Source organism: Cupressus sempervirens, chromosome 3 (genome assembly GCF_028749045.1).
Source record: "Cupressus sempervirens isolate cs-2001-9-10 chromosome 3, ASM2874904v1, whole genome shotgun sequence".
NCBI lineage: Eukaryota > Viridiplantae > Streptophyta > Pinopsida > Cupressales > Cupressaceae > Cupressus > Cupressus sempervirens.
The window spans coordinates 975,166,693-975,192,767 of record NC_143120.1 but is presented as its reverse complement, the minus strand read 5'-3'; the positions used below and the strand labels follow the sequence as shown (position 1 = coordinate 975,192,767).

The following is a 26,075-nucleotide window of genomic DNA, read 5'->3' as shown; positions in this document are numbered from 1 at the left end:
GCTAGTTCTTTAGCAATAGAGAGGAATTGGTCTACTTATATCTTCATCCACTCTGTTAAGAGAAACAAACTTACCTCTAAGAGAGTGTAGAAGTTAGTTATTGCACATAGTGCCTTACGTACTGTAGATTGTAAGATATACGTGTACAAGGAGAGTCCAATGACACGATGAGATGTAGAGCTAGAGGATCCATCTCAGATTGATGAGGACAAGATTACAACAAATACAAATGTAGGGCTGGTTGGTGTTCCTTTGGCGGATCTTGATCATGAGGAGTCTAGTAGTTCCAACGATGAGGACTTCGGCTTGTGAGATGATTAGAGGCCTCCCTCCACTACATTTTGACATGATTTCTGTAGTCGGAATAAAGTAACTATTATGTTTAGTTCGTATTAGAACTAGTTGGGTTGGGTAGGTAGGTGGTGAGGTAATGCATCGGTTGGTTTCCAACCAACCGATCCTTCTATAAGTACTTGGATGATTGTCATTGTACTCATGTTGTTTTTGGTATTAATAAAAGAAACCATTTCCTCGCCTACTGGTATCGTGGTATTAATGATACATTCTATGTTTTAGTTTATATCTCAATTGTGTTATTCTGTATGATTAGCATATCTCTGTAAACTTGAGTGATATTTCCACTCTACATTTTTGTACTCGTTTTGATATTGATCATGATTCATATCATGGCACTCATTGTAATCATCTTTATGATATTTGATAGAACTAATATAAATCCTGTTTAATGATAATTTGAATTTCTATTTGTGAATGTTATTATTGGATATGTACTATGTTACTATGTTGATTGTTAAATGGTTTTGGTTCGTGTTGGAATTTTGCTATGTTCAAGCATTTCGATTTGATATGTCATGTAGTATATTGAAACATTATTTCATAACTAACATTGCAAGTTCTAAATCTTTAGTATACAACACCCCCCCTCCCCACCATCTCGAAATTGAGGCCTTGGTGCCATTGTCTCGAGAGATTGTCCGACATCTCGACATACCCTAGTGTCGGTGTTACACTAAAGTAAAATAAAGCTTTTCTCTCAACATTGGGAAAGAAGATTATAAAGGGAAAGGGGAAAATAGATTCATTCTTGACATTTGATTTTAATAAAAAAAATCGTGGAGAGCTTTGGCTTCCTGACCAAGTGACACTAGGATAGAAACCCTAATGGCTCTAATTTTTTGGACAAAAATCCATATTGATCTAGACCATTCGGATAGATACCCCAAAAGTTTCTTGAACTCATAGAGAATCCATAGTTGTACAAATTGGATTGGTTTGTGTGTTGTGTAATTCCACTCGCAATGATTTTATTGCTAGGGTTCAAAGATATTTTATCATTTCAGCTGCATACTCTTTTTTGAATGGTATGACTAGGTATCAAGAAGATAACACTAATTTTTGAAGGTAATATCATGGCTGTTTGATCATATTTCATGTCTAGATATGATATTCAAATTTATTGCAGGCATTGGAAGTGAGAACATGGGTTTTGGAGTGTAACAACCAGTTTTTCTGGGTCAAATTTAACATCTAACATAAGCATAAAGAAAGCAGTTACATCATTCATGTTCATGTGAAGAAGATTACCATTAAAGCCAGTTAAACATAATTTCTTAACTAAATACTTGAAATACCTTTTAATGAAATTACTTCAGGAGTTGAAATCACATACCTCGGAAAACTGAGATTGAAAATCATCTAAGTATTCTTCTGCAACCACTCGGGTTAGTCCACAAATACACTATAACAATTTCTCAAATCGACTGCTATCTCAAAAATCATTCGATGATTACAACTATAATTAAAATTAGGGCATCACATATCATCTTACCAATTAGGGCATCAATTACCATCAGTTTATTTAGGGCTTCTGATACCGTTTTACCGCTGAGGGCTTTCGCATCCACGGAATTCAATTAGGGCATCCACAATGACGAATTCTATCTAGGGTTTCTGTGACGACGGACTCAATTTAGGGCTTTCGCGACCACGGATTCAACTAGGGCTTTCGATACCACGGATTCAGTTAGGGCTTCCAATACCACTGTATCAATTAAGGTTCCACCTGTCACACAATCAATTAGGGCTTCGGATTCCTTTTCCTTTGATTTGCTTATCTGTGACAGTTTCTCAAGATTAGATAAATACTTATATTCAATATTCATTTATATGAAAGTAAAATAATGATAACAATGAAATACTTCAATTAAATCTTACCTTCTCATAAACAAAAATGATAATACCTGTTTCTGATCAACAATTGAATGCATGGCTTATCTCTCTCTGATGCATATCCAACATCTTGAGACAGGTGAAACATTGTTAGGGGCTTAACCACCCAACCTCGGACCACAATATATCCCCACACAATCTCTAACGAGAAAGGCCCTCCCTACCCGAAATTGATAGGGAACATCATCTTACCATCCACTGGGCATCATGATATATAACATGCTATATGTCTTGGCAGCAGGAGATCACCATGACAGGAATATGCATGAGCTATTAATTAATTCATATTAAACGAGAAATATTGAAATGTCTTATCTGTTACTGGTTCGTATGATTGACAATCACCCATCTTTTCAACTACATAGCCGAGTGAGTCCCAGTTATTCGGAATTCTCAGAGCGAACGGTTTAAACAATTATTCAAGAAGATTTCATACATCCATCATTTCACATTCTATGATTATATTCTTAAAAGATCACAAAATGTCAACATTCTTGACAACATTCTTCATGCTTGAGCTAATGCATTATTTAATTGTCTTGTTATTATAACGTTCTTGTTTATTGTAGATTCTCTGCACCTCTTCACCTATATTAGGTTGTCAAGCTAGTGATTCCCTGATGCTAACAAATTATATTCATTGTGATACTTCACACCTCTTCACCATACTCTGGCAATTCGCCTGGTGAATTCCTTGGTGTTCTCTTATTGAGATATTTATATATGCCAATCAATCTATAAAGGTTTAATACTGGATTGTTACTCATTTGTCTTGAATCTTTGAAGGAAATCAGAGATATTTAACTTTTTCCATATAAAGAAAACTACGACAGTCTTAAATCAGATTATGGGAAGCAATTTAATATGATGGACAGGATTTGTGGTTCTTGGATTCTAATACAGTTTTACATCCTCTAGATAACAAAGACATTCTCATGACTATTGGTAATATACTATGTTCCCCCGAGTTTCTGGGACGGGGACGGCAGGGGACAGCGGGACAGGTTTCTGGGACGGCATTTTTTTTTGCCAATTTTGGGGATGGCAGGGGACGGCAAATGGGGACGGCAAAAGTGACATTTTTTTTTAGTTTTTTTAATTTTTTGTGTGTTAAAAAATTGGGGACGGATGCAAGTCCCCAATGAAGTTTTCGGGACGGGGACGTCCTCGTCCCCGAAATGCTGGTTTTTTTGGGGGGGACGCATCCTCGGGGAAATAGGTAATATACAAGTAATATGATAACGAATTCCTATAAGCTATGGCTAAGGATTTATGTCTTATTACATTTTGTCCAGAATTCTAATTCCATGACAGTATTAACTCTATAATGGATACATGAAATAAAAAAATAAAAATACAGAGCTCAGACCTAGTTTGACCTTCAGTGTAAAAGACCAAAACAGCAAGTAATAGAAAGCATTTAATCAAGGTAAAAAGAGAGAGTTCCTATTCATATTTGAATAACAGAAAAAGCATAAAGTATAAACTAGTGAAACCCAATCTAAACATCGTGAGACCAATTTGACAATGGTAAGCCCCATTCCAAGCACTGTAAGATTTATGACTTCATTCAATCAAAGGAAACTCAAATAATGTCACAAACCATAGAGCATTTTGATCCAACTGCTAACTTAGTCTTAAACATTAATTGAATTTGTATATTAAATTTGATCATGAAAGAGAAAAGCCATCCCAGGACGAATTATTGCATATTCTGAAATATATGTAATGATACAGACTCATATTCAAATTCAATAAGGCAGACATATTCATCTTGCATGATTTAAATGTACTATGGCAGATGGCTTCCTTTATTACTTTCCTATAAAATACAAGTCAGATGGAATACGGAATTTCATATGCCTAATTCTATTATGGAATCCATATGCACAGTTCGGGTTCTCATTACCAAGAATAAATTACATATGTATTTTTTTGATTCAGCTCCTACACAGACTTAGCATTCTTATTGGAAGAAAAATAACATAATCAATCCTTACGTGACTCCTTGGGCAGTGCACTTTGGAAATCCGACACCTGAGAAAGTCCACCTACCTGGCTCTGAGTCTTTATGCTTGAGATCTTTAATGTGTAGTTCTGGTTTTGGATTGTTCAGAGAGGAACTAATTTCTATCTTAAAAAGCTTCAGAATTCTGGAATAAGAAACCCGGCCAGAGATGTAAGGAGGTAGCCGAAGGCAGAGATGTTAAGAAAAGCCGTAGGAGAAAGAAAGGTTCCCGACAGCCAAATAAGGAAGCTATTAAATAAAATAAGCCTGCCTCTACGTCTCCCTACAGTTACAAGATTCATTTCGAATTCCCCAAGACTCTAAATGAATTCAAAAACATAAATATTATTAAACATGCCAACAATAATCAGTTGGAAGCAAGAATAATAAAGAAGAAAATAGAATTAGAAAATTAAAATTCGAAGATTATAATAATATAATTATTATAATCCGAACATTATTATAAAATACAACTTTTAAATTATTAAATGATAATGGTGCCAAATCATGGTTATAGTTAAATGATCATTAAGCAATTATTAGAAATACTACGACAAAAGATAATTTTAAAATTCTTTAAGATACGTTTTATAAATAATTAAATTATTTTAATTAAATTATTTATGAAATAACACAATAATTATAATTAAATTATTTCTTAAAATAACTCATGCGATTCCACAGATGTATTCTATTCCAAGTCTCCTTGCCCAGTGATGGTGACCAAAGTAACAAGAATCGGAATCGGCAAGGCCGAATCGAATCGTGAATCGGCAATGAATCAGCAAATTTGAAAAAACCCTTTAAATTTAAAGATTTTAACAATTTAAAACTTATTTCATGCACCCTTTATTGAATATAACTTAAACACACTATAACATCATCAAATAGAAGTTAAAACTTAACATACATAAACATGGAACATAAAATCCATCACATATGTAACTTTGTTATCTAAAATGTAAATTGCAGGCTAGCTGAAGTAAATAGAAATCAAATGATCATAATGATTTAAATCATAGAATGTATGTAAGATGATCCATAAGACATCAAATCATAAATGTATGTAAGAATCTAAGATGAAGATCCATGAAAGTTTGAAACATATGTCTATCAATAATTCAGTATCAATATCTGTAAACAAAATATAAAAACAAGGCTCCAGCTCAAGCCTCAGACTCATAGTCATCATCATCATCCTCAACATAATCCTGAAGCTCGGCTGCAGCCTCAGTCTCAGCCTCTGAGTATCCAGTCTGCCTAGTAGCAAGGCATCTAATGTAGGTCCTAGAGGACTGCCGAGCCATATCTCCCGCATGTAAGATGGGCTCATGAACGTCTCTAGGGCCTGTGCTTGTGCGTGCACGTGTGCGTCTACCAATGCCTGAAGAACGTGCTCTAGCTGCCTCAGCCTCTATATCCACCTGGTCAACCCACACACGGTCTTCCTCAATGAAGACTGGATCCACAACCTCTGTGAGCCACTCTGATTCTGGATCAATTTCCTCCAAAATGATCGGAGAGGAGTCAGTGCCTAAAATCTGTCTGATCCTAAGACGGAGGTTGTAATGAACAAAGACAATATCATTCAACTTTTGCACTGTCAACCTGTTTCTCCTCTTCGAATGGATGTGCTCGAACATGGACCAACTGCGCTCACATCCAGAAGCGCTGCTTGGCTGACTCAGAATACGAATGGCAATTTTTTGAAGTTTTGGGGTTGTGGCCCCAAACATTTGGCACCATCTATCTGCAATAAGAGAAAAATTGAAAATAGAAACAATTAGTCTCATTTACAAATTACAAGTTAACTCTAAAATTACATAATCAACTTTAAGATTAGAATCTAGATTCATGAACATTGAATATTCAATATATTATTTAATTTTTACTTGGCTGTAGTGTTGTCTGAGCATTTATGACCATACTTCCAGAGAAAAGTGGCCCCTCGTTATTGTTGAACTGGTCTAGCTCAACAATCGCAGCAGCGCTATCTTCATCGCTACTCAACCTCTGAATCACTGTGTATAAGCCAGTGAGAACCTCCACATCCGCCTTGAACTCAGGACGGAAACGATATGCCGGATTCAGAAAGTAAGCTGCTGCATGGATGGGTCGATGGAGCTGATTCTGGCATCTCCTATCAATGATGTCCCAAATAGGGCCATACCTCTCCTGCACTCCTGCATATTGGGCTCTGATGGCCTTCTTGGCCCTATCCATGCCCTCATAAATGTAGCCCATAGAGGGCTTCTCCCCATCAGCAGTTCGTAGCAAAGCTACAAGGGGCTCAGTGACCTACATATAAAGTAAAACAAAAAACTTGAGTCAAAACTTAAATATAAAATAATATAACTTAAAGTAAAAGTAAAATACTAAATGTTAAATTGCAATAAATTTACCTGCAGGATTTCTCTAGCGGGTTTCCAAAAACCATCCTCATCAAATATGCAATCTGCCACATCTATCCCTACAGTGGTCGTAGCATAAGAAGAGGAAATCCACTCCCGCCCAACAAACATGCTCTTCAATTCATCCCTTGATGTCAACAAGGACTGCAAGGTGATGAAATTCGAGGCAAACCTCGTGATACCTGGGCGAGCTAACTCCTTGCCTTTTGTATACTTCCTCATTGTGCTAAGGACAAATGAATGATTATAAATGAATTTGCATATGTTTTTTGCCCTTTCCACACATGACTTGACAAACTCAAGTTTGCCAATTTCCTCCAACATGAGGTCAATGCAATGTGCCGCACAAAGGGACCAAAATATGGTGGGGTGCCTCTCCATCAAAAGTTTACCTACAACAATTTTAAGTCAATTAGAAATTCAAATAAATTTATTTTCAAAACTTGAAAAGTTAAAAGTTTACCTGCAGCAACATAACTTGCTGCATTATCCGTCACCACCTGGATCACATTTTGTTCTCCCACCTCTGCTATGACTTCCTCAATAGCCTCACATAAGTATGTGGCATTTTTTACATGTGCAGAAGCATCAATGGATTTGATGAGCATGGTATATCCTACAAGTAACAAAACAACGAATTAGAATATTAAAATTAAATGGATCATCAACAAATTAGAATTCAACAAATCAAAATTTACAATTATGTATGTAGGAAAGTAGAATGATCAATTACCTCTACAGGATACAAGAAAATTGAGGAGTGTTCTATTCCTCCTATCTGTCCAACCATCAGTCATGATGGTGCAACCCTTTGCAATCCACTCCTTTCGGTTCTCCTCGAGCTCAGCCCTCATGTCCTCTACCATCTCATCCAAGAGGTATCCGCTCAACTCAGCCTCAGTTGGGGCTTTAAACCCCGGACCACAAATAGCAACCGCATCTATCATGTTCTGCCAATAAGGAGCCCTGTCACAAATAAAAATTTAGATGTCAAAGACTCAAATTATAAAACAAGTAAATATAATTAAAGTTTTACTTTTACTTTTAATTTTAACTTTAAAGAAAACAATGAAAAAAGAATCAATTACCTGGCTGCAATAAATGGAATGTTGCAGAAGTACCAAAATTTGCATATCTCCTTTCTGGCAGCATCATGAATCTCCTTGTTCAAACCCATGCCCTCAAGCGTGGGTTGGGAACCAGGAGTAGTGCGGGGCACAAAGTAACTATCCATTCTGTTTTTCCGCACTCTAGGCTGCAATAGGTTGGTGTGGGACTCTGTCTCAGTATGTGACCGACTAGCACTAGCACGAGCAGAAGAACTAGGATAAAAAGGAGGCCTAGAAGAACCCTCTCCAACACAACCTACAGATGCAGAAGCTGATGCAGATGCAGATGTGGATGCGGCTGCGGATGCGGATGCGGGAACATGGGAGCCAATACCCCTTAACCCTTCAAGTTGCATTTTCCTATTGGCTTTGTCTTCTTCAATTTTTTCTAATGCCATTAAGCAAGTGCGTTTTGCCTCAGGAGTTTGGTGAGTGCAAATTGTAACATCGTGTCCAGGTATAGCAACAATGTGGTATTTCAATCTATAAATACCCCCAAAAGTTATTTTTTCTTTACAAAAAATACATTTTGTTTGATATTTGGTTCTTCTAGGAAACTCTTCGTTATATTTCCAACATTCATCTTTTCTACCCATTGCGAATTTGCGAAAAATGAAAGCAAAGGCTGCTGCAATAAAAATTTATATGTAAAATATCAAAGTTTGAGCTAATAAAAGCTACAAAACAACAAACCCTAGTTTGCAACTTAGTAAAAATAAAGAACATTCAAGATCTAAACTAAAAATCTTGAAAACTATAAAATTTAATAAAAAATGCATAATACACTAACATGCAAAAAAAAAAAGAGCACTTACCTCTTGCAAATGAGTTGAGGAGTGTTGAGATTGGCTCCTTAATGCTCCCAATGCAATTGATGGCCTCCCCAAATGGATTGCTGATCTCTTTTGTGCTCTTTCTTCTTGCCGGTTAGAAACCTATGGCTTTTCTTTTCTCTTCTTCTCTCTCACTTTTCCTCTCTTCTACTCATGTTAAACAAATAGAAGGCCCTTTAGGGTTATAACAAAGAGAATAGGTCAAAAATAAAGTAAAAAAAACAAGCAATTTTTTAAAATTTTACAAGTCTATACTTTATTGGCCGCGGGCGATTCATGTCGATTTTTAAAGGCGATTCATGCGATTTTTTGGATGAATCGCCTGAATCGGCGATTCAGGCGATTCACCTGATGAAATCGGCAATGGCGATTTCCGACTCCAAAAAAATCGCCATTGCTGAATCTAATCGCTGAATCGCCGATTCAGGCGATTTTATGGCGATTCTCGTTACTCTGATGGTGACGCCCTGCCTAATTCTTTTCTGACAATGCTTCACCCCTTCAGCATGCTCCCTGCAAAAAATTTCTCTATAATTATATTATTATAAATTATATAATCATAAATAATCATAACAGTTAACCTTTCATCCTAATTCCATGAATTCGCGTTTAACGATCAACTAACATATCATCTGCACTTGAAATCATAATGACCAACTATCTTACCATTTCGCTAGATTATATCAAATTAAACTGCCAACTGACTTCATGTGAACCTAAACGTCTATATTTCAAGCTAGGTCAAAAATTGGGATGTAACATGGAGGGTAATATTATGGATGTTATATCATATGCCTATGTAGTTTCGGTGGGTTTTAGTACTACCCTATTTTGCTTGTTGGTATGCTTTTCACGAATCTGGCACATCTGGAGCACTTTCATTGTTTGCAACTGAATTTCTGTTTAAGTGAAAAATTGATGACGCTCTCTTGTTGTAAATCTCTGTGTCTGACGTTTAATATTCATTTGTTTGATAGCTAGTTTAGAAGCATCTTTTGCAGACTACCTCATTATTGGCATCTAGTAGAAACTCCTTCTTTAACATACAAAAGCCTTTCCTCATCCCTCTGTCGTTTTTTAGATACCATCCGCTCACGAAATTTGCATACCCATTTTTCATCACACCACTCTACGATACCATTAGGTCACATTGTACAACCTCAATCAATTCCCCGCTGTACGACAATATCCTTACCCACCGTGTGTGACACCTCCCTTCACTGCAAGCTCATTACCATTGTACCCATACTCTTCTGACTTCCATATGTTGCACTTGCTATATAGTCTTCTTTAGACATTGTACATCCCCTCCTCTCTGGCCTCATCGTACATCTCTTCTGCACTCAAACACTCCTAGAAAACACCTCCATCACCATTAGTATGTCGAGCTATAACCAAGTTTACTGAGTGAAGACAAATCTTTAACACCGACGGCTCAGGAACATTATAGTGGTACTAGAGCTTTCCCTTGAGTGTTACCCTCGGTTGTTTTCCCTCCGGTTTTGCCCTTCGGTACTTTCCCTGGGCATTGCCCTTGGGTACTTTCCCTCGTTTGTTCCCCTTAAGTACTTCCCCTCAAGCGTTGCACTCAAGCCATTTTCCGCTCGGGCGTTGCCCTAAGGTAATTCCCCTCAGGCATTGCCCTAAGGTACTTTATACAGGTATTTTCCGTTGAGAAAACTCAGGTGTGCTGTTGGGAACATTATAGTGGTATCAGTGTTGGTGATCTTGCTAGCCAGTTGGGATGATTGGGAGATTTTTGAATTTGGATACTCTTCAAAGATATTTTATCATTTCAATTGCATACTCTTTTCTGAATGGTACGAATGGGTATCAACAAGATGATGTTGGGTTTTGAAGGTAATATTTTTGGTTGTTTGATCATATTTTATGCCCATATTTGATATTCAGATTTATCACAAGCGTTGGAAGTTAGAAACATGTGTTTTGGAGGGTAATATTATGGCTCTTATATCATATGCCTGTGTAGTTTCAGTGGGTATGCTTTTTTGTATGCTTTTCTCGGATCTGGCACATCTGGAGCACCATCATTGTTTGCAACTGTAATTTCTATCTAAGCGACCAATTGATAATGCTCTCTTGTGGCAAATCTCTATGTGTCTGGCATTTAATATTCATCTATTTGATAGGTGGTTTATGAGCATCATTTCCACATTACCTCATTATTGGCATCCAGCGGAAACTCCTTCCTCATCATACAAAAGCCTTCCCTCATCCCTCTGTCATTGTTTAGATACCATCCCCTCGTGACATTTCGTCAACACACCACTCTACGATACCGTTAGGTCACACCGTACGACCTCAATCAATTCTACATTGTACGTTAGTATCCTTACCCTTCGTGCACGACACCTCCCTTTACCGTGAGCTCATTTTTGTTGTCACGAATACTCCTCCAACCCCCATACATTGCACTTTCTATATAGTCTCCTGTAGACATTGCACGTCCCCTCCTCTCTGCCCTCATCATACACCATCTCTAGTGCATACAAACACTCCTACAAAATGCCTCCATCACCATTTTTCCATTGAGCTATAACCAAGTTTACTGAGTGAAGACAAATGCTTACCATCAACCGCGCGGGTACACTACAATGGCACTAGAGCTTTCCCTCGAGTGTTAACCTCAGTTGTTTTCCCTTGGGTTTTGCCCTTGAGTACTTCCCCTCGAGTGTTATCCTCGGGCCATTTTCCACTTTGGCGTTGCCCTTAGGTACTTTCCTTCAGGTACTTCCCCTGGGAGGTTTCCCTAAGGTACTTCCTATTAAGATTATAGCTACAGTCAAATTGATTTAATCATAAGATACAACATTGATATATATATATATATATATAATATTATAATTATACTACATATAGAATATTATATATATATTATATATAATACATATCTTATATTGTGATTTATATTGTTAATATATATTAACCAATAATGATTAATCATAGAGACATGTCTCCTACTCTTATATTTATAAGAGATTGGGATCTACATTTGGAACATATCAATTACAATGGCCATATTATTAGATTTGCAGAAAAGATCCATGTTACTTAACACTTCCCTTGGGTGTTGCCCTTAGGTACTTTATACGAGTGTTTTCCCTCAAGAAAACCCAGGTGTGCTGTTGGGAACATTATAGTGGTATCATAATTGATGATATTGCCAGCTTTTTGGGATGATTGGGAGATTTTTGAATTTGGATCACACTATGACACCCAACAGTGATGGAAAGTGTTGTTTGAAGGCAATACAAAAGATTGGCAAAGAACTCAATGAGGGTGTTGATCATCCATTAGATATACTAGAAGTATGTATAAGGTGGACCAATTACCTTCAAGATTCATACAAAGGATCCTTTCTCTGATTAAGGATGCCTTAAGTCAACCCAGGTTGCAACATGTCTCAATGAGATCTTGAGAATCTCAACTCCTAGAGCACCATATGATGATAACACCATGATAGAGATATTGCATTTGATCGTTGACAACTTTTAGAGCCTTGATGACTTCAATGGTGATCCATGTGGTAGGAGATTTACAATATTGGAGAACTGTGCAAATGTCAAAGTGGGTAACCTCCTCTCAAATCTAGAGTTGCAAGAATTGATTAATGATATGTTTCATCACTTCTTGGTCACAATCTAGGAGTGTCATGATACTAGGTTTCAGTTGCTATGGAGAGCCTTATGATTTCATGCATTGAAGAGATTGATGTAATATCCCAACCTAGCATATTTATGTTATGGGCTATTCATAATCTAGAATGTGTCCCTTTCATGGATGCATGTAGATTGGTCAGTATTATATTCAAGCATTTGTAAAAAAACTAATATCTCATTTGCACACGTGGGAGAAAATGGATGACAACAATAAGGGTAATGCATTACATGTGGAGAATATCTTAAAAATGAAGAGGTTTCTTGCATGGATCTTGTAAAGTCAATATGGACCAATCAAGGCAAAATAAGCTCCACCACTACCCCGTTTCATAAACTGAGCCTTTAGTTTGTTGAGTATCAATCCCTTCCTTATGTGCAACAAGCTTTGTCTGTCGAGGCTCTGCCATCACTGAGGCTTCTACTTGCTATCGAGGTTCTCTTTGTCGAAGCTCTGCCTGCCATGGATGCTTTTTCTATTGCAAAGGTTCTTTTCCCTGAGGCTTTGTCCTCCAAGGTTCTCTCTGCTGAGTCTCTCTCTATGGAGGCTTGTCTGTTGCCTAGGCTTTATCTGCTACTAAGGTTTTTTCCTAGAAGGTTATCTTCGCCGAGGCTCTCTCCGCCAAGGCTATCTTCGTCGAGACTCTTTACGAAGGCTCTCTTTGCTGGGGCTCTTTAGCTCAAGGATCTATCTACCACTAAGGCTTTTCTTGTCGTCGAGGCTCTGTCTATCATCAAGGCTTGGCTCGTCGTTGAGGCTCTATCTGCAACCGATATCCTATCCGTTGAAGCTTAGCCCATTGTCGAGGTTCTCTCTGTCGAGGCTTCCCTCTATCGAGGCTCTACCTGTTGCCAAGGCTCTATTTAACACAAAGGTTCTTTCTGCCTAGGCTCTCTCTGTTGAGGCTTTGCTTGCTACCAAGGTTCTGTTCGCCGTTGAGGTTCTACCCGTAGAGGCTTTGTTTGCTGCCGAGTTCCTTATTGCTAATGTTGTACCCACCACTGAGGCTCTGCATGTTGCCGAGGTTCTCTCTATGGAGGTTCTCCCCGGTAAGGCTCTCTCGCTGTCGAGGTTCTATCTATGGTTGTGTTCGTGTCTGTGGCTAAGTTCGTCTTAGCGTCATTGTCATCGTTCGTGTTTGTGGCCTTACTCGAAGAGATTGTTGAACATGATGACGTGAAGGATTTCATCAATTTTTGTTGTTGGGATCCTAGTAAAGGGCACAACAATGTTTATATTGGATTGGCGCAACAAATGTTAGATGATTGTGTTGCAATAGAGGTTTGATGTCAACTCACATGTTCTGCTTGCATGTTTGATTTGGTATTGTGGAGTTGGTGGTGTAGATCATATAGCGAATTGCTTGAGGACAAGCAATCTTTGGTTAGCAAGGATTTGTGATGTTCCCAAATTTAATTGTACTAATAAAATTAAATTTATTAATTATTTGGTCCCAAAATTTAAATTATATAATTAGAAGGACCATTAATTAATTAATTAAATTAATAGATATGGGGCCCAAATTAATAAAACAAAAATATTTAATTTGGGGTTTCGATTGATTTATGCATATCTCGAGCCCATCTTTTATTTTGGTCATCGACATTTGTTGTGGTGTCGACACTTGCTATGCACCTCTAGAGTTTTTGTTTGACATGGTATTTATGACCGACAAGTAGGATGTTTTTGGTATGTGAATTGGTTTATTTTATTTGGACTATGAATCCCATTGGGGGTTCTGCTTGTTTGCCAAATCAAAAGTGAAAGATCTTCCCTATTTGGCCTTTTTAGTTTCAGTGGGTTTCACTCCTACCTTATTTTTCTTGTTGGTAAACTTTGCTTGGATCAGGCACATTTGGAGCACCATCTTTGTTTGCAGCTGTAATATTTATCTGAGCGACAAATTGATAACTCTCTCTTGTGGAGAATCTTTGTGTTTGGCATTTAATGTCCATCTATTTGATAGTTGGTTTGGAAGCATCAGTTGCACACCACCTCATTATTGGCATCTAGTGGAAACTCCTTCATTATTATACAAAAACCTTCCCTCATCCCTCAATTGTTGTTTAGGTACCATTCCCTCACGACATTTGCATATTCGCTCGTTAACACACCACTCTACAACACCATCAAGTCACAATGTATGGCCTCAACCAATTCCACACTATACGACAATATCCTTACCCACTGTGCACGAAATGTCCCTTCACCGTGGGCTCATTACCATCATCACTTATATTCCTCTGACCCTCATATGTTGCACTTGCTATACAATCTCCTCTGGGCATCGTACGGTGCCTCGTCTTTGCCCTCATCGTACACCATCTCTGCCACACACAGACACTCCTATAGTATGTCTCTATAGCCATTATTTCGTCAGGCTTTAACCAAGTTTACTGAGTGGGGACAAATCTTTACCACCGATCGCACAATAACATTATAGTGGTACCAGAGCTTTCCCTCGGGTGTTTTCCTTTTGAGTGCTGCACTCGGATACTTTCCCTCAGGTGTTCCCCTCGGGTGCTTCTCCTCGAGCATTTTCCCTCAAGCATTGGCCTTGGGTACTTTCCCTCGGGCGTCGCCCTTAGGTGCTTCCTACGGGTGTTTTCCCTCGAGAAAACTCGGGTTTGTCATTGGGAACATTACACATCTATATTCTTATCTACAATTGAAGTGCTCAATTCGGGATATGAGGAACATGTTTTGATATTTAAATATTTAAGTTTACTAGGATTTGTAATACCTGTTAAACTTATATTAGAGCTGATAAACATTGTAAGCAAACTTGTTATAATGATATTTAAGACATATTTGGTGTTTGCATTTTAATAGCTTTGAATGCAAAGTTATTGGTTATGTTTTAACTTTAATTTATATTGGCATATGTGAAAACCTTCTTAAACAAGCATCAAAACCAAACACTAAACTCAGAATTCAGTATACAGTGACCTTGCGTTACAAGTGTTTAACAAAATGTCAATACACTTAAACTGAGAAAATCAGTACAGAATTTAGTTGGGATCTTACACTCCAATAGAGTCAGATGTCGTAGGGTTGTCTTACTTTTGTTGGCTGTTGGGGGCGGGGGTGGGTGGGTGTTACATTTCTATCTCCAAGTTGGATGGACATCCCTGCCACTGGTGTTTTTTTGGGGAGGTGGGATATGACGTGTGCCCAAGGGAATCTGAAAATAATGTTCTCTACATGTGATTGTGTAACTCATTGACATGATTTAGCTTGATGTAAATATGGTTATTATTGTTAATACTTTGCTCTCTCCTATGTTACCCGGAAACGCGCTTCCACCTCTAAGACTTAGGTTTCGGAAACAGGGATGGTTTCGAGGATGGGGGGACGACAGGAAACGTTTCCAAGCCGTCCCCACCTAGATAGGAAAATTGGAAACGCGTCCCCGAAACACAGGAAACGGTCAATGAGTTTCGGAAACTTGTTGACTATCCCGGGGACTGCATTTTCATTTCTTGGAGGTTTCCGGGACTTTTATAAAAGTTTCCAATTTTTACCACAAAAATTAAATAAGCCACCTGCGGACCCCGCAACTTCAAATATATTACAAATAAAACTTTTAATGTTTTTTATATAGACTTAGGTTTGTTAATATAATAATAACTCAATGTTTTCATTTCCTATCTTAATGTTTTATTATATATAATCATAACCTTGCGTCCATTAATAATAATAATAACTGTATACTTCTGCTGTTACATGATCCATTATCCCCACGGATATCATACAGATCTCTTTATCTTTTATGGTTTAATTTATATTACAGATCTAGTTTAATTTAAAAGTTTAATTGTTTAAGTCTTAACTTTTCAATGTTTTCATTTTGTTGAAAGTCGATGTTTTTCATTGTCTCATTTGATTCATTTCATGACTTACTAATGGTATTGTAAGTACTTAGATGATGATTGAAAGTGATTATTTGAATTTTCTTAGATAATTGAAAATGATGCTATTTAGAATTTTGATTTTCTATGACGACTCAATTAGATGCTGATTGCTATGCCCTATGATCATTGATGAATCAATATTTGATGAATGGAATTGATAATTTTTAACTATGTTGCTGTGATGAATGTAGAATTGATGAATATTTTTGAAAATTCATATATATATATATAGCCGTCCCTTGCTGTCCCCTATTCTTGCAAAAAAAAAACCATCCCGGAAATCTGTTTCCCTGTCCCCCCATCCCCTCGTCCCAGAAACTTGGGGTAACATAGGTTCTCTCATTGTTACCAACACCATTGAGCTTGGAATTTGGAGCTAGGAAAGAGTTTAACAATAACTAATTATAATAAATATTTTCTCAAATTTTCTGTACAAGCTTTTTGGCATCTCGACAAGTGAACTGTTATGGTGCTTAGCTTCCGGATTAGATTGTGTTGAGATTTTTACCATCAATGTTGCGAATCACACTACATTGTTTTACATCTCTTGCTCTCTCATCCTGATGATGGATCACATAGTGTGATTTGAAACGTTGATGGTAAAAATCTCAACACAATCTAATCCAGAAGCTAAGCACCATAACTATCATGGATTGTGGAAATCTGGTCTCCTTAAGTGAACTGTTTTGGCATCTTACATTCCTGCTTGCACAGTTTTTTTTTTCATCTTTTTTATCAGTCAGTCATGTTTGCTAACATTGGCATTTTGGCAGGAAAGGGGTGAAAATGTACCTCCAGAAGATTCCTTGGAAGTGGCACGTAAGGTGAAAGAAGCATATTGCTACACCTGTGCTGATATTGTAAAGGTACCTGATGGCTTTTCATGGTTCAGTAACTTAGGTTGGTTAATTATCAATACACATATAAGGCTTAAGCATATGCAAGCCAACTAGAGGAAAGCCATTTGATACTTAAGTAAACCCAATTATTTTTATTGTTCTCTTTGTATAGTTGTGGCATAGGCCATGGATACTGGATGCTGGTTGTAGTGTTTGGGCCTTCAAAGTATTTTTTGTGGGACACTGGGTTATACAAAAGTGAAGATTCATTAACAATAAAATCAAAAATATAACTAAGCATGTGACATGTTATTGTACTTTGCATTTCTTTTTCATTTGTCAAACTTTTGATGGAAGACAGTAGTTTATTCTTGTTTGCTTCAAAGTTTGGACATGATCTTGTAGATTTGTTGTGTGTTGAATGCTTTTCAGATTCTGCATGTTAGTGTCTTAGCACTTATTTGCAGCATTTGCCAAGGGCACTCTTAACTTCTAGAAATTTCTGATCTTGTAAAGAATTTTGTATCATCCAATGAAATGATGGAGCAAGACAGAGATATTAAGGCTGCAAGACTTAACTGAAATTCATACTTGAAATGCTGATAGTGGCCTTGTTAATTTTGGGATTGCTGCAAATGTAATAGCACTGCTTGTGAAGTATGTGTTTTCCAAGTGCAGATTCTGAATGCATATATATATGAGTAGAAGAGACACATCTCTATATTAATCAATATTGGTTATTCCAAGTTAATTGCCATTAGACAATATCAACAACAATGTATATATTTGTGTGTGTGTGTGTGTGTGTACACACACACACACACAAGTAGATATGTCTAATTGAGGATTAATTAAATGCAATAATGTTTTACCAATAACCATAGACGGATCATCTCTAAATTAATTCAATCCGACTGAAGCTACAACATCAACACTCCCTCTTAGCTAGGGAGGATAAACACATGGTTAGATATTACCTCAATGGAATATCAAGTTGGCATGATTAAGAATATCTTTGATGAGAAGATACTCACAATGTAGATATCATGTCATGATATCAAGAGTAATGACCTCAGAATATCAAGTCACATGATATTCACCAGGTACTTAGAGTAATGGCCTCAAAATATCAAGTCACATGATATTCACCAAGTACTCGAAAAATGTCCATAGAGAATGTATCCTCAATAATTGTTACCATAGAAACATTCATGACCTGTTTAAGGAACTTAATCCACCATGTAAGTTACTATCGATTATGACCTGCTTAGACATCATAAGATGTCCATCACAATAGAAGGCCATGGACTGTTTAAGGAACTTAATCCACCATGCAAGTTATCACCTATTTTGATCTGCTTATTTATCACCTATTTTGATCTGCTTAAACATCGTTAGATGTCCATCACAATGGAAGGCGATTGTTTAGGGAACTTAATCCACCAGGCAAGTTATAATAGATCACGATCTGCTTAGACATCATAAGATGTCCATCATAATAGAAGATTAAGTTATTGTAAGATCGCCACCTTCCAATAACTTTAACAAATACAAGTGATAATCATTTGGAAGTCATCACTTCCTCATAATGTACACAAGACCCAAAATAGTCATGAAATAACATTAATGATTCATAGTCCTTTGACTACTACAGTTTCTTGATCAATGGATAATCCATCTTGACATGGTCTACTCCCTCTGAATCAATATGACGGAGATCATAAAAAATTGACTGAATCATATCCTCTATCAACTCCCTCTTTTTCTAAGGTTGCTCCTAATGAAGAGTTAGACTCCCTTTGGAATCAAACGTTGGAGAATATATATATATATATATATATATATATATAGATATATATCTGCTTTAAGTCCACTGCAAATCTCCTTCCTTTTAATGTCTTCAACAGACTAACAACTCTCTTTATCTACATTATTTCTTCTCAATATCTCCCTCTCTCTCTCTCTATATATATAATAGATTAAATATCTTTCTTTGTTTAACTTTATATATTGGTACTAATGGAATAACTTTTCACTTTGGAAAGATGCTTCTCGTCAAAGCTAAATTGCACCTCTTTAAAATATAATTAATATTAATAGACTTCAGGTATATTAATAGTGTCCTGTATGAGCATGCAGATGAGATAGGACAGGAAATGGTAAAGTAGGTACGTGGTAGGGTGAGTGTCCTGTTTCTTATATTGTAATATAACCATTCCGAGGCATCTACTTCCATGGGTTGTGGTGGGCATTCAGATAAGATGGACATGCCTTAATCAACTTCTAAATGAGGATGACACCATGGGCATCATGGTTCTGTTCGTGGTACTCATGCCGAATGTTGCAAGCATGTTCATGGTGACATCAATTGACATGGTTCACAGTCAGTCAATTTTGTGTCTTGGGTATCTGTGTCTTTTGAATGTATACTGGGGTAGTCGCTGGTTTTAGCTTCTAGTCATTTTGTCAATATCTGTCAATGGTTTTTGCTTAAACACTTTTGTACAGGGTAGTTGTGAGGATGATGCTTATGCTCCATTGTTTAAATCCCTCACAGTCAACATTTCCTTTTGCTTGTCTGGTCAAAGTTTTGATTGATTTCCTGCTTCGATCATTTTAGTTAAGGTCTGGTACAAGAAGTTAGTATGAACAGCATGACTGTATTTCAGTCCTATGTAATCTCCTTATATATATATATATATATAATAGGCCTATGGCCTTTTGTTGCAAAAATAAAATAATAAAATCAATATTAATATTAATTATCCTTCTAATAGCTGCATCTTCTGTAGTCAAAAACTTTTGTCACAGGACCTCTCATCATCAAATATCCTGTGGATATATACAAGATACTTGATTATTTTTCATGCTTAGGTATGTTTCAAAATCATTGTCTGCATCCTCTAATTGTTGTTAACATATTCGGATTACTGTAAGGTTGCTATGTGTCCAAACTGTCTTCTGTCATTCCATTTCAGGCTGCATCCCATGTTAGTAGCCACGACAATTTCCTTTATTACAAACCCAACATGTAATTGCATTTTCTTTCAAGATAGGACACAAAAAAAAGGTTCTAGTTTGTGTGTTTGAAGGTTCTAAATACAAACTGACAACACTAGGATCTATCCGAAGAATGTATGCCACACTAAAATAGGTCTGATAAATATATGCAATATGTTGGGTGGATATTTTGGAACCGACAGTTTATGAAAGTTCAGTCACAAAATAGGTTGACCAACCACAACGTGTGAGACAGAGTCTCTCCTATCTTCAAGGGAAGGCTCCCACTTCTAACCATTCCTTGGATCAACTCAAGGTAAGCAAGAAGTTAAAGAGATATTTTAAAGGGGTGTTAACGATATTTTTTTTCTTAATACAAGAAAGAATCCACTTACTCGAGGAGCGAGAAATGGGCAAGGTTTAATCTCTGTAACTATACTTATATCTAATAGTTGAGAAGAGTGATACCAATATCAAACACCAACTCAAAGGCTGATTGAGAGCATATTGGCTTAGATCTATGTCTACTCTTCCTAATTTATAAGAAAAATATTTACCATTGGGGCGCACAAACTTCCAGAAGTAGAGGATTTCTAAGCTCTAATTTAATTCTAACTATTTGGGTAAATATGAGACAGTAATATAAGCTATAGTCAAAGCTTCTAGTCTATATATTACCACAATTGCTCTTAGTAAAAACTTTGGTTCCAATTGTTACTTGTACTCACTATGGTCTAGTAAACATACAATAATAACACGAATGAAAGATAATTGAAACAAATCATAGTCAAAGCTTCCAATTTGTTCTATCGCAATTATTTCCAGTCAGTGTGTAATGAACCCGATTTGGGGGTCCATCATTTTTTTCCGACTTAATCTCTTATTTGTATCCTTTGCATTATATTTTCTCTGATTTGTATAGATTTCCTTATTTTTTTCAATCTGCCCTCTTACCAAGGTTATAAATCCATTATCAAGGTTATAAATCCATATATATATTAATTGAAAGAGTCATGTCCTTTCGTACTATTAATTAAATAATAATAATGTTAATTATATTAATTATATATTTATATTAATAACCTTAATTAAATTAATTAATATCATAGGATATGTTATATTAATAATTATGTTATATCAACTATACATATTTTATTATATTAATAATAATATACTTATATTAATTAATAAGGTTAGTTATAATAATGTCATAAAGAATATTATTTTAATATATCAAGTATATATTATTATATTGTAATACATTTTTTTAATATAGTATTTTTATATTAAAATATATCTTAATCATAATATTATGATTTATTATATTAGATTATTATTATTATATGATATATGATATTATAATATAGTATTACTTTATAAGATATTATTATTTTAATATTATTATTAATATTACTTTATATATAGTACTTATTTATTATATGCCAGAGTGGGCACATCACACATAGTTTCAAATCCAACTGGTTCTTTCTATTCACTTTTGTTTCAAATTTACACCACACAATCAAAGTTATGCTTGCACAAGTTTGGCAGAGCTCTCTTACATATATAAAAGATGATTACAAAGAGGGGGTATTGTGTATATAGGAAAAAGGATGACCTTAGCTATTTCAACCCTCCGATTCACCTAAGTTGTTTGTGATGTGATGACTACAGGCTGCGAAGATTGTTGGTGAATGATCTCGTGAAGATGAGCATTCTCCAACTCCAACTGAGTTTTCTTCTCCCAGAGTTCGTTATTCTTTTTTGACAAGGAAGAAACTGCATCATGGGCATCTCATTGACACCCCAACTGTGATTGTTTCCCAAGTTCAATTTTGGTGAACTTGTAATTACATCAATTATGCTCTTCAATTGGTTTATCTACTAGAGATTCTGCAATCTTAGTATATTTAGTTTTCTCAAAATCAACAAGGATTCTTGAGAGAACTTTTGCCCTTTGCATGGGAAGTTTAGACTTGTTCTTTTTCAAAGGAAGATCGTCTAGGGGCAACTCGAATTTTCTCCTTTCACGGTAATATTTGCTAACCATGCAAGCAAGCTGAAACTTTCATTTGTTGAGATTGGGATGATGGCTATGACAGACATTGATCTTGATTATATTCCGTTGTCATAGTACATGCCTCTGTTTGCACAGTTGGAACCATGGGTGCCATGTTGTAGGACGAGATATGTCCACACCTTCAAAGGCCAAAGGAAAAATGAAGTATCAGTATGAGAAGGAGCTAACTCACACAACTCCATCACACCCTTCATCTATTTTTTATGAGATCTTAGATACAGAGATTGGTCATGTTGACATGACTAATTTCTTGCAAAGAGTTGAAACATCATCTAGTCATGATATGCAGTGTATCAAAAGAAGTCACATTCATCCAGTATTTACCTTTCCCACGGCAGCCCTCAAACTTGAGTTTGTTTGGGAATGCGCAAATCATTTTGATGTTAAGAAGACAAAGATGATTAATGATGTAGATATGAAGGTACCTTTTAGCCTAGATCGGGATGTGATTGAAAAAAAAATTGAAGGTCCCTGCAACTCTAGTTTGTGTGGATCTATCCAAAGAAATATCCTTGCACTTGTGTGGAATTAGAACAAGACGGATTATCAAAGGCATGCAAACGACAAATGGTTGTTTAGTAAAAGATCAAACTTCTCAAGATTGCCAAGGACAATACACAGATCTGACTTTTCTCAAGAAATTAACATATTGATAACTCTTCTAAACATGATTTGTGGTCTCAAAGAATCCAATCACTTTGAGACTTGGATGTTTAAATTCATCTATCAGATTTTCGAACACAGAGAACCTATCTATTGGGGAGAAATCACAAGCACAATATTGTGTGAGTAGTTGATTCATGTGAAGAAGTCATTCTCATTCCACATGAATTCATATACTTGGTCTACATCACTACAACTATGGGGACATCCTCCAAACTTTCTACCAATGTAGACCAATCTTTGGTTCCCATCTGGAACTACTATGATCAATCTATTCTCACACAGAGCAAGCATTACTATAAAAGGGTGGAGGATGCATTTTTTGAGCATTTCAAGTGCCTTTTCAAGAAGGATTTAGCGACAAAAAGAGTATTAGTTGAGGCATGAGAGAAAGTAAATTATAATGGATGTATTTTTCTACAATTACCAACTTTCACTTACTTGAGAGTTGGTTATTTTGAAGGAGAACCATACACTTTGCCAAGGTATCCTACTGATATGATAATTCTCATAGAACTGGCAAGACAACTAATGGAACTATAGTTGTATCAAACTAGTTAGCATAGGCCAAGATTCGACATTTCCACTACCAAACCTCTCCAGATTGGCAAATATGCACTTATCTCAGTGTATAAAGGGAAAGCCATTGAATTTGAACTTCAACTCATCACACTGAAGAAGTTCAGACCCATATCTGACTTTGATCACAGAGGAACACATTCCAAGATAAAAAGGGCATTCACCCATGTTCATCACATGGAGGATGTTTGAGTTGATTTACGCAGTGATGTAAATATTGCTAGAATGGACTACTGTGGGTTTACCTTGCAACAAATCATTGACCTCAACATGGTTCATATTCCAGAAGGGATTGAGGATGATGATATGATCTTGGACCAACTAGAAAAGATTTTCCCCATTCCCATCCAATGGCAACAGAAAGAGGCGACTTTTATCTTTGAAAGATTGCAGTCTATTTTGTTGAACACAAACACATGGCTGAAAAGAAAAGGTCTAAAGAGAGTCCATATGAAGGCTGGAGTAGATTGCATTCATTTCGGACTAATTGGAAGTCTCAAGTGGAGGTAAAAAAAGGATGGATTATCCACCTTGGGGCCAAGTAAAAGTTTCAAACTGAAGCTCAAAGGAGGAAAATTTGTTATGCCCTCACATTCATCTCAAGCACCTCTCCAAACACAAAAATCAAATGATGAAGAAGAGGGTGAAATAATGATTATATCTCCTCCACAACCACCTAGCAACTAAGAGTCGTCTGCCCATGAGGAACCATTCTTGGCTGTCATAGACCATGACATGGACTCATTTTCCACCGTATTCATGCCTACCATTCTTATTTCTTAGGTGAATATGTCAACATTGCCTATCTCTTCTCAACTCCAACTATTCCCCCATTGGAGCAATGTGAAAACCTAAGAAATGTGTTTGATGACTTTCCAACTCTCATAAAGGGACAAGTTTCCCAACTTAAAGGCTAGAAATGAATGAAACAACTTGTATTTTGGGCAAAGATGACCAAAATCGGGTTTACGATGGTGGATTACATGTAGGCAAAGTGGGGCTTTTGTTTTGAATGGTCAAGAATGCAAGTTGGAATTATATGTTTGTATGCACAATGAGAGTTTTGGTATTTAAAATGTGGGGATTTTACGAAATTAAGGTTTATTAGAGGCTTTTACATGTGGTAAAAATCCATTGTTTTTACTTATGTAAATATATAATCGGATTTGTAGAATACGATTACATGTGTTGGAATATGGAGTTTGGATGTATTTGGAAAATAGATTGAACATGGAAGATGGAAGCATGGAAATGCACTTGCATTCTTGGGGGGAAACCTCCAACTTCTCTTCAAAAACAAACCAAACGAAACAACAAAGTATATAAAGAATCATAAAAACAAAAGAAAATCATACCTCTTGCTTTGATTCAAACTTTGACAAACTCCAAACCTTCACTTTGAATGCAATTTTGTTTTTGAGATGGAAAACCTTTTGCATTTGCAACAAAATGAAGGTTTTAAACTTATTTAATAACTTGATGAAAAAAGCTAGGGCTGCATTTGAACAAATTGATGATGAAGAGCGAAAGAATGCAGAAAATTAGCAAAGCAAGCAAGAAATGCAAGCAAAATCGAATCCTTACACTTACTTGGAGAGCAATGAGCAAAATTTGGAAGAAAAAGAAGTTAGGATGAACTTGTTCTCTCCAAAATTGGGTTCTCCACGTGTGTTTGCATGCAATGATCCAAAGCCTTTGAAAGATTCAAACCTTAGCTTCAAATTGGCTTAGAAGATGTAAATGCATGTGCAAGATGCGAAGTTGCACATCTGATCTTCTCGCTTTTATATATATATATATGTTTTTTATTCCTCCTCTATTTGAAAAAATAACTTTGATATACTTATATATTTGTAATGTTTGAAGGGATGTGACTCTTCTAATGCCCTTATTTTAATTATTATTTATATGATTAACATATTATTATTTATTAACATTTTCATAATCGTTGTTCTTTATTTGATTATTAATTATCATAAATATTATTTATTCTTTAACATCTAATAACTATACATTTCAATCATAATATTTGATTTATTACTATGTTATATTATATTTATTAATATAATATCATTGTTATATCAATATGTTGATAAATATAATCTTATATAATCTTATAGTAATATATAATCTTATAGTAATATATAATCTTATAATCTTATATCATACTTTATGAATATATTAAATTCATTTATTATTATATCAATAGTTAATAGTAATGTATTTAATAGTATATATTGAGATTATTTTATATCGTCTAAAAAGGTGAAGGAAATGTTTTACCAACTTGACTGTGAATGTCGTGCTCCTTTCCCTTGTCTAGAAAAAGTTCTTGAGGATGTGAATTGTAACAAAATTCCTTTAGTTCTACAATAAGGTGCCTAATTCCATAGTGGATGGTAGATTTACTGCTCCTCGAGTTTGGATACACTCAGCTTGGAGCTCTCTGAGATTTTTATCCATATTGGGATTCTCTTGCCCTAATGTGTCCGATTTACTCCTCTCCCTGTGCACACTCCCTACTCACTAGGAACATGTTTAATTTTGATGTGGATGGTAGATTTATTGTTTCTTGAGTATGGACACGCTCAACTTGGGACTCCCCCAGATCTTTATCCATATTGTGATTCTCTTACCCCAACGCGACCGGTTTACTCCTCCCCTTGTGCACACTCCCTATCCATCATAAAGAATTCTAAATACCTTTAGTA

General features: G+C 36.1%; 2 protein-coding genes across 2 annotated transcripts in view; one reads left to right on the top strand and one right to left on the bottom strand.

The window, feature by feature from the left end:
- The window catches only part of DIS1 (Actin-like ATPase superfamily protein), a 124,016-nt gene that overhangs the window by 47,957 nt on the left and 49,984 nt on the right, over positions 1-26,075 (top strand). Inside the window, exon 5 of the mRNA XM_089822670.1 lies at positions 16,977-17,069. Coding sequence (XP_089678796.1) covers positions 16,977-17,069 — 93 coding nt within the window. The remainder of the gene's footprint in view (positions 1-16,976; positions 17,070-26,075) is intronic.
- On the bottom strand, positions 7,105-9,061 carry LOC149570009 (uncharacterized). Its single transcript, XM_089817852.1, has 3 exons — positions 8,594-9,061; positions 7,758-8,403; positions 7,105-7,635 (listed from the first exon to the last, which is right to left on the bottom strand). The coding sequence occupies exons 2-3, from the start codon at positions 8,372-8,374 to the stop codon at positions 7,395-7,397; spliced, it is 858 nt and encodes a 285-aa protein (XP_089673978.1). The 5' UTR covers positions 8,375-8,403; positions 8,594-9,061; the 3' UTR covers positions 7,105-7,394.

What these genes read in the sequence shown, in the direction of transcription:
- LOC149570009 (XM_089817852.1), bottom strand. Translation starts at nt 8,374, where the DNA reads ATGGGTAGAAAAGATGAATGTTGGAAATATAACGAAGAGTTTCCTAGA. An exon ending in ATTCCATTTATTGCAGCCAG is followed by an intron (nt 7,636 to 7,757) that starts GTAATTGATTCT and finishes TATTTGTGACAG; the next exon opens with GGCTCCTTATTGGCAGAACA.